We start from the raw sequence: 15,101 nt of genomic DNA, 5'->3' as shown, positions 1-15,101 counted from the left end.
CAAAATTTTTACTATAAGGGTGATGTACAGAGGGATTACAGCTACATAAGTCAGGTAAAGAGTATATTTCTTAGGTGGGCACTGGTAGCTTATGCCATTAATCCTAGCTACTCAGGAGGCTGAGATCAAAGGATCATGTTCAAAAGGAGCCTGGGCAGGAAAGTCCATGTGAGTCATATCTCCAATAAACTATTCAGAAAAAGCTGGAATCGTTTAAATAGGGATACAGGTGGACCCACTGCAACAAGGAGATGTACAAGTCGTTATGTAGAAAAACGAACTTTACAACTTTGGTGGAGGGGGGGAGATCGGGTGGGGGGAGGTGGGAGGAGTATGGGAAGGGATGGGAAGGAGAAACAAAGAGGAGGCAACAATGCTTGACAAGAAATGTACTCGTTATCTTGCCCATGTAATTGTAACTCCTCTGTACGGTATTTTCACAATAAAAAAAAAAGAAAGAAAGAAAGAAAAAGCTGGAAATAGTGCTTTGGTTCAAGTTGTAGACTGCAAAAACTTAAAAAAAAGAGCTTGGGGACAGTGCCCAGGCCTACAGTGCAAGCCTCAGGAGCAGAAAAAAAAGTTTATTTCTTTTTGGACAATGTCACGCCTTCCCTCCTGGTATTTCCCTCTCAACCCCACCCACAACTTTGTATAGTTTATTTTCCACAGGGTCTACTGTGGAGTGAGTACTACTGCTGCATTTGTTTGTGCTCCCTTCTTTGATAGGAAAAAATCCTCTCTGTCTTCAACAGAAGATGTCACCTCTTAATGGGAGCACTCTCAGCAAAGACATGCTACATTCTTTCATATTTCTTGCTAAATTCTAAATTAGCAGCCTTAATATATAGAAGAAAGTAAATATACTAACTAGGACAGTATTTAGTAGAAAATAAAAATAAAACAACTGAGTCTTTTATAAGTCCACTTGAGTTTATGAAAGGGGGCAAAGGAATGTTGTCAAGATTTATGAAGTAACTTCCAAAGAAAAAAAGAAAGTATGTGTAGAGGAAAGGAAAATGATCTAAAGATGAAAGTCATTACAATGTCAAATAAATCAACCCATTAAAAATGTTTCAGACATCCAGGAGCCTTCTTAGGTTCACTGACAATTTGTTACACCAAAATTTATTTCATCTGGCTATTCCTAATCTTTAGATGATAGTTTTTGGTGGGTAAGATGGGTAAGCCCCATCCAAAACACAAATAATATTCAGGACTTCATTTTATCATATATGTGTGTATGTATGTGTGTGTGTGTCTATATATACATATATATATATATATATATATATATATATATATATATATATACGTAAAATCTCCTTTCTTCCTGTCTCTGCCCATTCATGAAGAACCTTCAGATTTTTTTATAGTACTGTTATTATCTTTAACTAGTTGTACATAAGAATTCCCATTAAACATGTCAGTTTATGAGTATCATGCATCTTGATCAGTATCACCCCTTTCTTCATTGTCCTTAGAATTTCCATATTTTTAACCATTTTCAAATGAGAAGACAGAATTAAGAAAAGGTAAAATCAGTTAGATTGTCCTGTATCTCCTAATCTTGTAACATTAAAAGGGAGGTATACTGAAAGAGGGCCTATCTGCTTTTCCAGTTTACTTTCTGGTTTTAACTACTGAACTATTTTAAAAAGCAATATAATATTCTCTATTTCTTTGCCTATCTATCCTGTTTCATTTCCCCCTCTCTAAACAACTTTGGTGCTATTTAAGCTTAAATGGGGGTGTAGAAGGGTGATGATGTACCTTCTGCAGCTACTATCTATAGCTAAGAGTAGACTGCTGGTTGTTTTGGGAAAAAGGAACCAAAAATTTATTTCTATGTTTAAGTTAGGAGGTGACATGGAAAATTGAGTTGGTAGGAAGTTTAGTTGACAGCCTACTATGATTAAGACCAGAAGATGATTAGGATCAGAAGATATCAAGTAACTCTTTTAACTTTGAGTTAGGACAGCAGTGAATCTTTTGATCTTTTTATTTTATCAGTACTGGTCACCAAGAGACTCTGGAATTAACCGGTACATACTCTATAAAATAAGCTAAAAATTAGCTTTGCAGTAATCACGCTGTGGAACTAATTTTTTTTGTTTTCTTTTTCTTTTTGTGGTGCCAGTTGTGGGGCTTGAACTCAGAGCCTGGGTGCTGTCCGAGTTTCTTCTGCTCAAGGATAACACTCTACTAATTGAGCCACAGCTCTACTTCGGGCTTTTCTGGTAGGTTAGTGGAGATAATAGTCTCAGGGACTTTCCAGCCTGGGCTAGCTTTAAATCAAGATCCTCAGATCTCAGTTTCTTGAGTAGTGAAGATTACAAGCATGAGCCATCAGCATCAGAAAAGGAACCTAATTTCTGACTTTTGAGTCTGCAAGGGAAGGGAAGGAGCAAATCTGCTATGGTGGAAAGGATTAAGTCGCCACAGAAGCTGATAGGTAACTGGTTATCTTGTGAGATTCAACTCTTGGCTCAGACTCTGTCACAGGTGGATAAATGAGGTATTCCTTTAGCTTCTAAGCCTCTACACAAAATCACACAGGTCCTTGAGATCCACTCATGAAAAGCATTTCAGGCTTTATTTTAGTAAAACACAATTAAAATAGGTAGAAATGGAGAAGAGAGAGAAACATTTCCTGCTCCCCATGAAGGAAATGGGAGTTAAAAAACTCAGTTATTCATATTCTTACACCAACATTTTCTATTGTTGACCTATCAGGTCAGGATAAAACCATGAAAATGCATAGACATAAAGAAGTAAGACACTCCTTGAATCGTTCACCCTCAGTATCCCAGAATGTGATATTACTTAGAAATGGGGTCATTATTAGCCTCTAGAATATGGCAATAAATGTCTGTTAAGCCACTTAATGAATTAGTAAATAAATATAGAAGCAAGACACAGAGGTGAGAGAAATAATGAAATCACAATCTCACACATTTCCTCTTATAATGAGAAACATACAGAGAATTGGCATGATTGATAGGTAAAAGGACAGTGGACAAAATGAGAAAGAACAAGACAAAGAACACTGACTATGGCTCTTTCCACAATGTGTCTCTGTAACACAAAACTCAACTTCCCTTTGCCTCTATGCTACAAAAATGTTTTCTGCCAAGGAAGAGGTGAGCTCCATTTTCATTTTGATTTTTATCAAAGGTATCCTCTCTAAGACACTATACTCTAAGGACAGCTAAAAATAGATAAGAATCTAATCTCCTTCAAACCAACACTTGCTTCTTTAACCACAAGTGTCAGAGAGGAAACCATTCATAAACAAAAGGTAGATGTTCAGCAACTAAAATAGCTGTCATTTCCTTCAGCACACTCAGTTCCAGCCTCTGGGTCCACCCATGAACTTCCCCTGAAGCCTGACTGTTTTCCCAGGCTATGAACTGGGAGGGACACAGACTCCAAGGGTTCTCAGGAATGTTTGCTTTGGAAGTGAGCCCCTCTTCCTCCAAGTCTCTGAACATAAACCCTTCCCCATTACCTTTACTATTTCTAGGGCAGAAAGAAGCCCCCCTCAATACCGGAGGTACCTTCCTTAGCCCTCCCAATATTCTGCATTGCCATAAATGTTGTTTTTATGTTTTTACATTTTAGAATCTAAACAGAACCTTGACTGAGCTGTTTGTTGCATAGTTTTGTGTTAACTTGTTACCTATTATATACAATTATATATACAGTATAGTTATAGTATATTTAGTATATAGTATATATAGTATACTTATAGATGAGTAAAATTAGAATATGGTATAGTATACTACAGTATATATGAGTGTACATAGTACATATAATATGTACTACATTAATTGTACTATGTATACTATAACTATGCTATATATATATATATATATATATATACACACACACAGTGGACTACTAACAACATAGTATACATTATCTATAGTTATATATACTATAGTTAACTATATAGCATATATATCTATATAGTATATATTAGTATAAACTATATATTCTATCTACACTATAGTATACTATAATAAAGTTATAGTATATATAATATAATATAGTACATATTGAATTATATATAGTATAAATGTACATATATACATAAATATACACGTACATATAGTATACTATAGTATAGGAGTGTATGAGTATATATTGAATTATGTATAGTATTTATGTACACACATATACGCAATAAATATATTTAGCTGGCAGGTATACTTGTATCTAGTTTAAATAATAAAGTTTAAATAATACATTTTGTTCTTTGTAAAAATGTGGAATCAAGACAAAAGGTATAGAAATAAAAAACAGTTACAAAAAGGGAAAAGCCAGAAAATAAAAGAAAATGAGGGAGGGAGTGATACTGTTCAAAAAGAAATGTATTCAACACCTGACTTATGTAATTGTAATTCCTCTGTATATCACCTTTACAATAAAAAATTTACAAAAATGAAAAATAAAAATGAACATCTAATAAAAGCTTGAAAAAATGTGAAATCAAAAGCAGTTTGGCTAGTCCCAAAAGAATCCTACTTGTTTTATTCTTCATTTCTGCCAAGACTTGGCAAGTCTTATAACATACTATGTGAGAAGATACAGACTTTTTGGAAATTAGGTAGAGCCAGTACATAAAAGAAGCATCTCAGAAATAGACAACCATATGTAAGCTGAAAACCACATTCCAGTTGAATTGGGAGATTTACAATACTTTTGGCTATTCATAAAATAATGGCAATGGTACTTCATGCCTTCTGATAAGAGCTTAGAATGGAATTTAGACTTCTTTATATATCCTTGGAACTACCAGCCAGGTAAGTTGGCATCATTTATTTAACAGTACTGTAAAGAGAACAGTGGGCTGCAGAACAGCCTAAGATCTTTTGTTTCTCATCTCGCACGCTTAGCTTTTTATTTATTTACTTTTTGTCAAAAAGTTGTGAGTGGAGGTAAACAGCTTTTATCCTTTTTTCTTTTATGCCAGCACTGGGGGCTTAAACTTAGGACTTCACACTCTTGCTTGGCTTTACTGCTTATGGCTGATGCTCTCTCATTGAGTTATGCTTCCAGTGCAGCATTTTTGCTGGTTAATTGGAGATGGAGTCTTGTCAAGTTTTTTGCTCAGGCTGGCTTCAAACCTTTATCTTTTGGGTCTCAGCCTCCTGGGGTAACTAGGATACATGTATAGGCCACCAGTGCCCAGCTGGATTTTATATTGTTCTGCCAGATGTATTACTTATGAACTTACTTCCAGGAAAAGCAGAATGGACCACTGAAAAGGAAAACCATTAGGAAGTCATTTATAAAGAAATGAGAGCTGTGCACTGGTAGCCCACATCTGATACCCTTCCTAGCTACTTGGAAGGCTGAGAACTGGAAAAATTCCTCATCAACACACATCTATTAGGCCTATCCACAGCCCCTATACCACTTTCACTTGACAGTCAATGCTACCAAAACTTCTAAGCTGTCTGCTTCATTGTGGCTAGTTACCTGTGCACCTAAATACCTACACTAGGCACTTAAGGAACTCCAGAATCAGCCTTGGACTGGAGAGTATTGAAAATCCTTGGCAGGACCTAGAGATGGGGCTACTCTCTTCCAGAGTCCACAGCAAGGGGAATTAAGAATGTCTCATATAGAGACCACTAGATCCTGAGGCAGCTAGAATATCCATTCAGACTGAATGGCACTCATTGAGCATGTGTCCTATTCATGAAACTGTGCTGTCTCTACCCAGCCTGGTCTATTCCCCTCCATCAGCTAAGCCTACCTGCAAGTCACAGCCTGACACAGAACCACCCTCTCCCTGTATGTCACCAGTAGTCAGTCTCCAAAAAAAAAGATCACCCATTCTTCAGGACTACAGAGAATGGCATCAGTCTCTGATGAATCTCCTTAGTTGTCTTATGTTGAGCTCATATCCATCTGTTCATAAAATGTTTATGGAGGATCACTGTGTGTCAAGCACTGAGCTTGAGGATGAGCATAGCGAGGAACAAGTCATGGTCCAAGTTCATGGAGTCAGCCAAGTGAATGGCAATTAAGGGCTGAGTGCTCAAGCCCTGGACCAGCACATGAGCCACAGATCTGTGTGAATATTGTCACTGGTGGTCCCAGTGCAAATTCATCTACCACAGATGTCTGCTAAGGGGAAATCTGAGACAAGCTAGCAATATGAGTAAGTTACTGCTCAAGTGTTGAGCTAGAAAATCCCAACCATACAATATATTCAGAGTTTTTTTTCCTTCCAGTAATGGGCCTTGAACTCATAGCCTTCTGCTCACTCAGTTTGCTTGCTTGTGGCTGGTGTTCTATTATTTTGAGTCATGCCTCCAGCCCAGAATTTTGCTGGCTATTTTGGATATACGTTCTTAAGAGACTGTTCTGCTCAGGCTGACTTCAAATTGTGATCCCTCAGGTCTCAGCCTCCTGAGTAACTAAGATTACCATCATGAGCCATCAGCACCTAGCAAGTTACCATTTCCTGAAATCATTCAGTATGCCAAACCTGGGGGATGGGGATGGGACTGTTGAAAGGTCTCATGCTCAAGTTCTTAAGGTCATTAGGCTGGTGTCTACAGTTAAAATTCAGAAGAGAGCTTGGGCCTTAGGAAATGCTTCTGTTATTATCATGCAGGAAACCTAAGCATCAGGGGACAGATGAAGAAGCTTTGCCCTCTGCTAACTGAAAGACACAACAGGGAAAAGAGAGTTAGTTTGGCCATGGGGCTGCTTTCTGGATCTTGCTCTGGATACAAGAACCAGGGGGTGGGCTAGGGACATTGCTGCAGGGAGAGAAGGCTTGGCCTGTCTTTTGCTTGAGTCAGACTTATGAATTTTCCAAAGTCAGAAACATAATAGGAGCCCAGAATAACATAAACACAGAGAAGAAGGCAAAAGGTCTGCCAGGCAAGAGGCAGTAAGGAAACCCTCCCCTCCGCCTGAAGGCTGGCAGGGTGAACACTGGGGTGATGCCGGATCCAGGGAGCCCATGAGGATGGGAAGGGCCTGATCTGACCCTCCACCCTCTGGGGGACAATGTGTTACAAACATAAAATTCTCATGCTGTTCTTGACATTCTACTCCAAAATAAAAAGGAAAGAGCCTGCCATGGCAGTTCAGAACATAAAGCAGTGTTACTCAAGGAGCCAGAGAAAGTTACATTTGAGGACGAAATCAGGGCACCAAGTTAGTGTGTGCTATATAAAGTCGATTCCTGCTTTAGGGAGAATTTAATTTCTAGATATACAAGAGACCCACCTTGATGAAGACCCTCTTGTCCTTCTTGGGGTTTTTATTCTTAGGAAAGCATTCCATTCCCCAATCCCTGATTTATTCTATCTGGACTGCTTCTGCAAGTAGGGAGGGGTGGGCTCTGGCCCTGGGCGCAGTGAAAACACCAGGTACTGACCCCAGGCATGGGTTTAAAACATGTAGCTCAGCTCAAATGTTCTCAGTTCAATGAAAGAACAAACATTATAATTAGCAAATTTGCTCAGTTATATCAAGAAATTTATGTGAAAACATTTTACAAATGGGACACATACATATACATTTTCTTAATGTGTTAGCCCATGGACTCTGAACTGAACCAGTATTTTTTTCCATTGAAAGATGATGTACTTTTCTGCCTTTAATATGATTACTCATAGTGCTTAAAGCTGGTATGAGAGGGAAAATGTACAAAAAGTTAAAAAAATGGGAATTAGCATACATCTGTCTAGACCGACAAATCTGCCAAAACTGAGGTAGAGGTGGAGGTGTGGCTTAAGTGGTAGAGTATTAGCTTTGAACAAGAAAGCCAAGCATGAGCACAAGGCTGTGAGTTCAAGCCCCAGTACCAGCACACATACACATACACACACACACACATACACATACACACACACACATAGAAAACTAAGCACTCTCATTTTTGCATACATTGGTCATATCTTTGGAAATAAGGTTTTCATACTTATTCAAGACATTGGTGTTAGGGTTGGCTGTACGCAAATGAGATTCTGAAATAAACTTCCTATCTTAATATGAAAGGAAGTTCACAAAACAGGAACTGACGTTTTTCCCAACAACGACATAATATTTTTGTGTTCTTTTCTTAGTAAACAACAAAATATCTTTGTAAAAAGCATGTTCATAGAAAATGTATAAATCTATTCCACATGCCACTCATATGCTTAAAAAAGGGATGGATCCTACAGGGCTATTTCCCTACCATCTGGGCCAAAGAAACTAGATTTTAGTAAGAGGAAGCTATTCATTCTACTGGATAGAAAATACTATTTACTTTTCACTTGGAATTCCCAATTCTCTACTTTTTGTACAATTTCTCACTCATCCTGGCTTTATGCACTATGGATAATCACATTAAAGACAGAAAAGTACATCATCTTTTGCTGGAAGAAAATTTTAAACGCTGGTTCAGTCTAGGGTCTCTACTGTAGCACATGAAGATGACGTATTTCTAGCTGAAAATCAATGGCTCATGCCTGTAATCCTGGCTACTCAGTAGGTTCATATCTGAGGATCAAGGTTCAAAGCCAGGCCAGGCAGGAAAATCTGTGAGTCTTATCTCCAATTAGCTACCAAAAAGCCAGAGGCAGAGCTATGGCTCAAGTGGTAGTGTGCTAGCGCGAAGCGAAAAAGCTAAATAAGGGACAGTGCCCAGGCCCAGTACTAGCACACACAAAAATTTTGTAAAGAAAATGCATTTCTCACAGGAAAAAAATCTTACATAATATGGACCCTGGAATTCATACTTTTCACCACTAAATAAAACATGTATCACAACCAAAAACAAGATGATTTCCCAAGGGTTACATATCAATTACACATAGAAAACAGCTAATGCTGTTGATATGTCCTCTGAGTTAGGGGGAAAAAAGGATGCTTAGAATCTAAATCAGGCATATTAAAAAGGCACACTGTGAATAATCCCAGGAAAAGGCTTCACATACCGCTTGTACTATCTAATCATGCCAGAGTAAGGCAAAATGATACACAGCTTGTGTCTAAATTTCCTTTGATAAAAATCACAGCTATGATCCTAGAGAATGCAAAGTAAATGAATGGTATCTGAACATATTTTGAGACAGAAAAACCAAAACATAAGCTTTTGAGATAATTATCTACAGACATGAATAAAAGAAATGTAGATGAGAAGCAGGTAAGGTTAGGACAGCCCTGGAGGAATATAGGTGACTAGAGGACTGACTTCCATAGCAGATAGACTGACCTATAGACACACAGACAGAAAGACAGGTAGACAGACTGATCAATAAGAATGTTAAGCAAGATTCCAGGACCCTGTCATGGAGATCTACTGCTGAACTACTAACCAAGACCAAGTTTCCAAGCCTCCAATTTGAGAAACTGACTTAGTTACTAACACAATTTGAGTAAAAGTAGTTTTATGAATAGGCAAGAAAGAGTTGGAACCTAAAGACTAGAACAACAAGGGTTGTGCTAGGTTGTGATTTCTTTGAATACTATCATGCAGAACGGGTCCAGAAAATGAGGTAGCAGGCAGGAGTGAAGAGAGTGAAGTGAGTAATTAGGACTATAAGCATTAGCCACTGGTGCCTGGTACACACACACACACACACACACACACACACACACACATATAGTATACTATTAAGTACACAAAGTAAATTTCATGTCACACTGAAAGCAACTTAATATGCAAAAATATTTTCTGCTTTCCTTTGAACCTGAATTATTCTGGGCATCTATGCTGCATTTCAGGTAATCTCTATCATTTACAAGTTTCAGATTTCTTAGGTGCCTTTATATTGTACATTTCTCATTAAACAATCATCAGTGATGTCCCCCAGAATTTCAGTGTTAGTCAATAAGCACGGATTTTTAAGAATGTTAGGCCCCAAAATAGTTCTCTGCCTTCGGTAATTGAGGCACAATGGTATCACGCCTTTACTTCTAAATTAAATAGAAATGTTCACTCTGAACACTCTGCTTGCTAATATCACAGGGGTGAAGAATGACAGTGTCTTCAGGGAGCAGCCCTAGGAGCACTGACAAGGTCAGGGAGAAGCCACTTCAGTCAGAAAAGCCCCTAATTCTTACCTTTTCGGATGTCTTGTCTTGAAATGATGACACTGACCCGGGAGGAGGAGGGGCTCGGCGCTTCTTCATGTCTGATTTTGCAGACATCCCGGAGATGTTACCCAGTGAAAGAGATGGACCCAGTGTAAGGGACCGTGAATGCATGGATGGAGAATTAGGCGTTGTTAGGCAGCCCTATTTGGAAGGAGAGAAACAAAAAATTTCATCAACAAGATAGCTCCTCTGCACCACATCTTAACACAAAGCAACAGATCCACCCACTCATGCTTAAAATCCCCATTTTCATTTTGCAAGAAAAGTTACACCACTGCATGACAAATGACTGCTGTAAGGTTTATTTTCTTCATTTGGAAATAACAGTAGACTTTTTAAACCTCTAAGAACACTTAGCAACTAGAGTGATTTAATATTTCCATCCCACCAGCAGGTATAAATTAGCCTCTTAAAATTTTTAGCCTGTCATCAGAGTGAGCTCTCAGACACTGAATAAAGAAGAGAGTGGATGAAGAAATGTATTTTAATGGTGCATAAACACCATAGCCTCTGCCATCCACAAAAGTACCTCACATAATGCCAGTTTTGACTTTCTCCTAATATTCTAAGTTTCTAACTTCCCCAAGTTGTTTTTTAAGGGATGGCATAGGTTAAGCAATATACTCTGAAGTTGCTTTTGGTCATTGATGCCAGAGAGATAGATGCTAAAGAGCAGAAATTAATTCCAACCAGCACACTAACCCAATGCTCTCAAGGTCAATCTCTATCATGGGCTGAAGCGTCTCCTTAGGGTCTACTTCACCGAAAAAATAAAAGGATCCATGTAGAAAGAGGACTAGAAAGCTAGCATTCTAAAATTTCAAACAAAAACAAAATGGCAGCCATAGCCAACAGTAAACTCTTTCTTGCTATACTGACCAATTTTCTTCCATAACCCAAGTAATCATGGACTATTACACAGTCACTGCAGAAAAGAGTGAAGCCATAGACCCTGGAGACAGAGCCTGGGCTTGATTTCTGGCTTAACTACTCATAAGCTATAAACGACTTTTAGCAAGTTTTTAATTTCTCTTGCTACAGGTAATCAATTTCCTTTAACACTAGGTCCTATATCACAAAGCTATCAGGAATTAAATAGGTAACTTTATGTAAAAATCATCAACAAGATAAGCAATCAATGTGTGTTAGCTATGATGATTATTTTGTAATTGCTTACTCATATCTCCCTTAACTCCAAGCCCCGTTAAAATGTGAACTCCATGCAGACAGTAAGTAGCTCTCATCTTTCCTTCAGTCTCAACAGTTCTTGCAGCCTGTCTGGCATATGAGCTCACACTAGTCAGAATGAATGGCTGGTGTTGAGCCTCTGAGTGAATCTGCTGTAATGTTTTACATAATAAACTTGGGCATAAGAATTCAGGTGTTAAATGGGTTCTCCATATTTAAATTAAATATATAGTTGGGTGTGAAGGTGCATACCTATAATCCCAGCCCTCTAGGGGCTGAGGCAGGATGATTACACAGTGAGTTCCAAGCCAATTTGGTCTACAGAGAAAAATCTTGTCAACAACTAATAATAAATAAATAAATGGTTTTTTAAATCACAGTAAGTAATAACCACAACCCATTACTTATTCTAAGACATAAATGCTATGTACGATTCAGTTTCCTGAAAAAAAATTTTGAGACTCAAAGTTTTTATTTTTACCTTTAAAGTAGTTGTACAGAGGGGTTTCATTTCAACATGACAGTTTGTGAGTACAATTAATCTTTGTCAATGGTCCCCTTTCATCATTATCCATCTCTCCCAACTCATTCATCCCCTCAATTGACCTAGTTTCATTACTGTGTATATGCATAGAATATTGACTGTCTTCACCCACCCTTGTTCTCTCCACGACCTCATCTCCCACCGACAACATAACATCATCATCACATACACAATTTTCACAGGAAACAGGTGAGGGATGGTATGGAAAATAATCCAACACCAAGAAACTCTGCAATGCCTGTGGAAGCTTCTGGAAAAATGTAAGTCATTCCCTAGACTTGAGTTCTGCAGCCATTCTAAGCAAACACATCCATGTAAAATCAACTCCATTACATTGATTTTCCTCTACCCTACATCCACCTCCATAGCAACCAGGAAGACTCAAAGAGACAGGCAAGACTAAATGATTAGCAGGATCCAGATGACTAAATAACGTGCATGAAGCAGACCGGAGAAGCTCGCTCATCCACAGCACTGTGAAGGAATCATTGCTGGATGGCTGGTTTATTCAAATGTCCCCAAATTCAGAGGGAGTACAACACCTACATTTCCTTGTCCACAGTCCCTCAGCATGTAACCAGAAGCAGATACTGAGATCCTACATACCGCACATTCATGATAGGGAGGCTGGCTATTACTGTGACATTCTGGGGAAAATACTCCTACACCTTGTCACTACCCAAGAATCCCTGCTCAGAGCAATGCATTGCACACTTTACATCTAATTGCTTCTCTTCTCTCCACCCAGCCCAGTCACGTACTTCTAGTTCCTCTTATCCTCAGTCCTCACCACAATACTACGTGTCTCCATGATCCCACCACAGGACTGGCTGTGAACTTACTTCTTCTCTTTAAATGCCCTGAGTGTGAAGTTCTGTGTATACTTCCATAAAGGCTTTTTATAAGACGCTTATTTAGATTGATTTCAAGCTGTCATTTTGTAATCCTTCTTCCTTCATTAGCATTCTAGTATCTTGGATTATCAATTCCAAAGGTAAGGATTAAAAATGGACTTTATAGTAGAAATGGGGAAACTTTCATTTAATTTGAAGTGCTTGCAGTAAGAATAAGAGAAAGCACCCAGTACATTTCTATCCTATTACATGTAGTCTAATACGTGTAGTGTTCTTCTCTACCAAGCATTTTGGTTGAAAAGTAACTTCAACAGAGCCACTGTGAGATGAACTTTAACTGGAAAAGCCAGGAATCCCAGATGAACTCCACCCTAGAACTCCCAGAATTTCTCCCACTGATTTTGGTAAAATAAATTCTTTTTTTTTTTTTTTTTGGTCGGCCGTGGGGCTTAAACTCTGGGCCGGGGGCCGTCCCTCAGCTCTTCAGCTCAAGGAGAGCGCTCTACCACTTGAGCTACAGCAACACTTCCGGTTTTCTGGTGGTTTATTGGAGATAGGAGTCTCATGGTCTCTCCTGCCCGGGCTGGCTTTGAACCGCGATCCTCAGATCTCAGCCTCCTGAGTAGCTAGGATTACAGGCGTGAGCCACCAGCGCCGGGCAGGTAAAATGAATTCTGACTAAATAAATCTGTTAGCATCTCCGCTCCACTCCACACAGTTAACAAACATCCCTTCCTTGGCTTTCACATCCCTATGAAGGCCAATTTTCAGTATCTGGTAGACCTTGGTCACCAAATCCTCTCCTTAAATCTTTACTCAACAGTGTTCAAATCACCCTTCAATACACAGGCAGTCAAGAATACTTGTGATTTATCTCCTGACTTCCTTTCTTTCCCCTTCACAGAATTTGCAAGATGGTGAAGAATGTCTATGTTGTATTCATAAATGGCTTTGTTAAATGGCAACTCTGTACAACTACTTACAGAGAAATTGAAATGTAAAAAGGATTTAGAAAACACTCCAAAGTAATGTTGGAGGAAAACATCATGAGGTATTGGGTAGCCTTTAAAATACTGAGTCTTTTCAACATTCAATAACATGGGAAACCAATCATCTGTTCCATGTGGTCTGGAATCAGGAGAACTTGGGCCCCTCCTCTTATTCTAACTTCCTTGGTTGGCTCCTGCTACAGAGAGGCAAAGTGCCATGAGTGATAGAGCACTGCCTGCCTCCAAGAGGGATTTCATTTCCTATTTTTGGTTCAAACAGGTCATCATTTCTTAAAAAATTGAGTCCATTTTATGTAGAAAAGTGAGCCTTGTCTTCCTCCAAAGACTGGTACCAAAGTCTACAGAGTTCAGTCATCACAATCTTACCTGACTTCCTCAGGAGTTATAAATACAGATAGATAAATTTTGAAGAAAAGCAATGGGTAACAGAGAAGAGTAGCAAAGCAAAGTCAGCCTCCTACCTCAGGCTTCATGGGACTTTGGTTCGTGGGGTATAAACTTCCCCCCAGGAAGGAAGCAGCTATCAGGAGACAGGAGAATCCAATGAGATTCTACTGTAAGAGCAAACATAGCACCCTATCCCTTTACTGTAATCAGCACAAGCCAGTGAATTTGCTTACTGCATTCAGCCTAAGATGCCAACAATCTGATCCTATCTTACATATATCTCCGGGGAGGGAGGAATAAGAGGAAAGTAGCAATTTTAGGAGCCGATTGTTATCTCAAAATGGGACCATCAACTTGCTCAACAGTTGAGAGTTCTACTTCTGAGTTGAATGCATAAACACACACACACACACACACACACACACACACACACACACACACACACACACACACACACACACACACACACAGAGTTTGTTTCTTTTGTTTGAAAATTACTCTATCAGGGAGTTGCAGTTTTCTCATAACCCTGGCATACTATACTGCTTATCAGGACAAGGACCAATTATGAATACAGCTGCTATAACATTTGTGTGGGGGTTTTTTTGGTTTTTGTTTTTTAATTTATTTTTAATGGTTTTTTTAATTGTAAAAATACTGTACAGAGAGGTTACAGTTACATGAGCAAGGTAATGAGTACATTTCCTATCAAGCATTGTGTGTTTTTGTTTGAAAATTTGTTTTCAGATCTTCTCTGTAAATATCTAGGAGTAGAATTGGGGGATCACATGATAATACTTTGCTTAACTTATTAATAATGTAGTAAAGTGCTTTTCACATAACTGAACCATTTTATATCCCTACTCATGATGCATGAAGGTTCCAGTTTCTCCTTTATCCTAACAAACATTTATACTTTGTTAAGCATATGGAAGCCAAATGTAGCATGCCTGTAATCCTAGAAAGATAATTCTCCTGAGAGAAATATAAGACTGACTCAAGTTT

At 38.6% G+C, this 15,101-nt stretch overlaps 1 protein-coding gene across 6 annotated transcripts in view; it reads right to left on the bottom strand.

Moving 5' to 3' along the window:
* Cobl (cordon-bleu WH2 repeat protein) overlaps positions 1–15,101 on the bottom strand; it is a 188,617-nt gene that overhangs the window by 85,307 nt on the left and 88,209 nt on the right. For all 6 annotated transcript variants that reach the window (XM_013024460.1, XM_013024464.1, XM_013024462.1 and 3 more), the window contains one exon: positions 10,081–10,254. In XM_013024460.1, coding sequence (XP_012879914.1) covers positions 10,081–10,254 — 174 coding nt within the window. The remainder of the gene's footprint in view (positions 1–10,080; positions 10,255–15,101) is intronic.

Source organism: Dipodomys ordii, unplaced genomic scaffold (assembly GCF_000151885.1).
Source record: "Dipodomys ordii isolate 6190 unplaced genomic scaffold, Dord_2.0 Scaffold76, whole genome shotgun sequence".
In the NCBI taxonomy this organism is placed as follows: domain Eukaryota; kingdom Metazoa; phylum Chordata; class Mammalia; order Rodentia; family Heteromyidae; genus Dipodomys; species Dipodomys ordii.
Note: the sequence above shows the minus strand (reverse complement) of the source record. Positions and strands in the feature narration are given on the sequence as shown.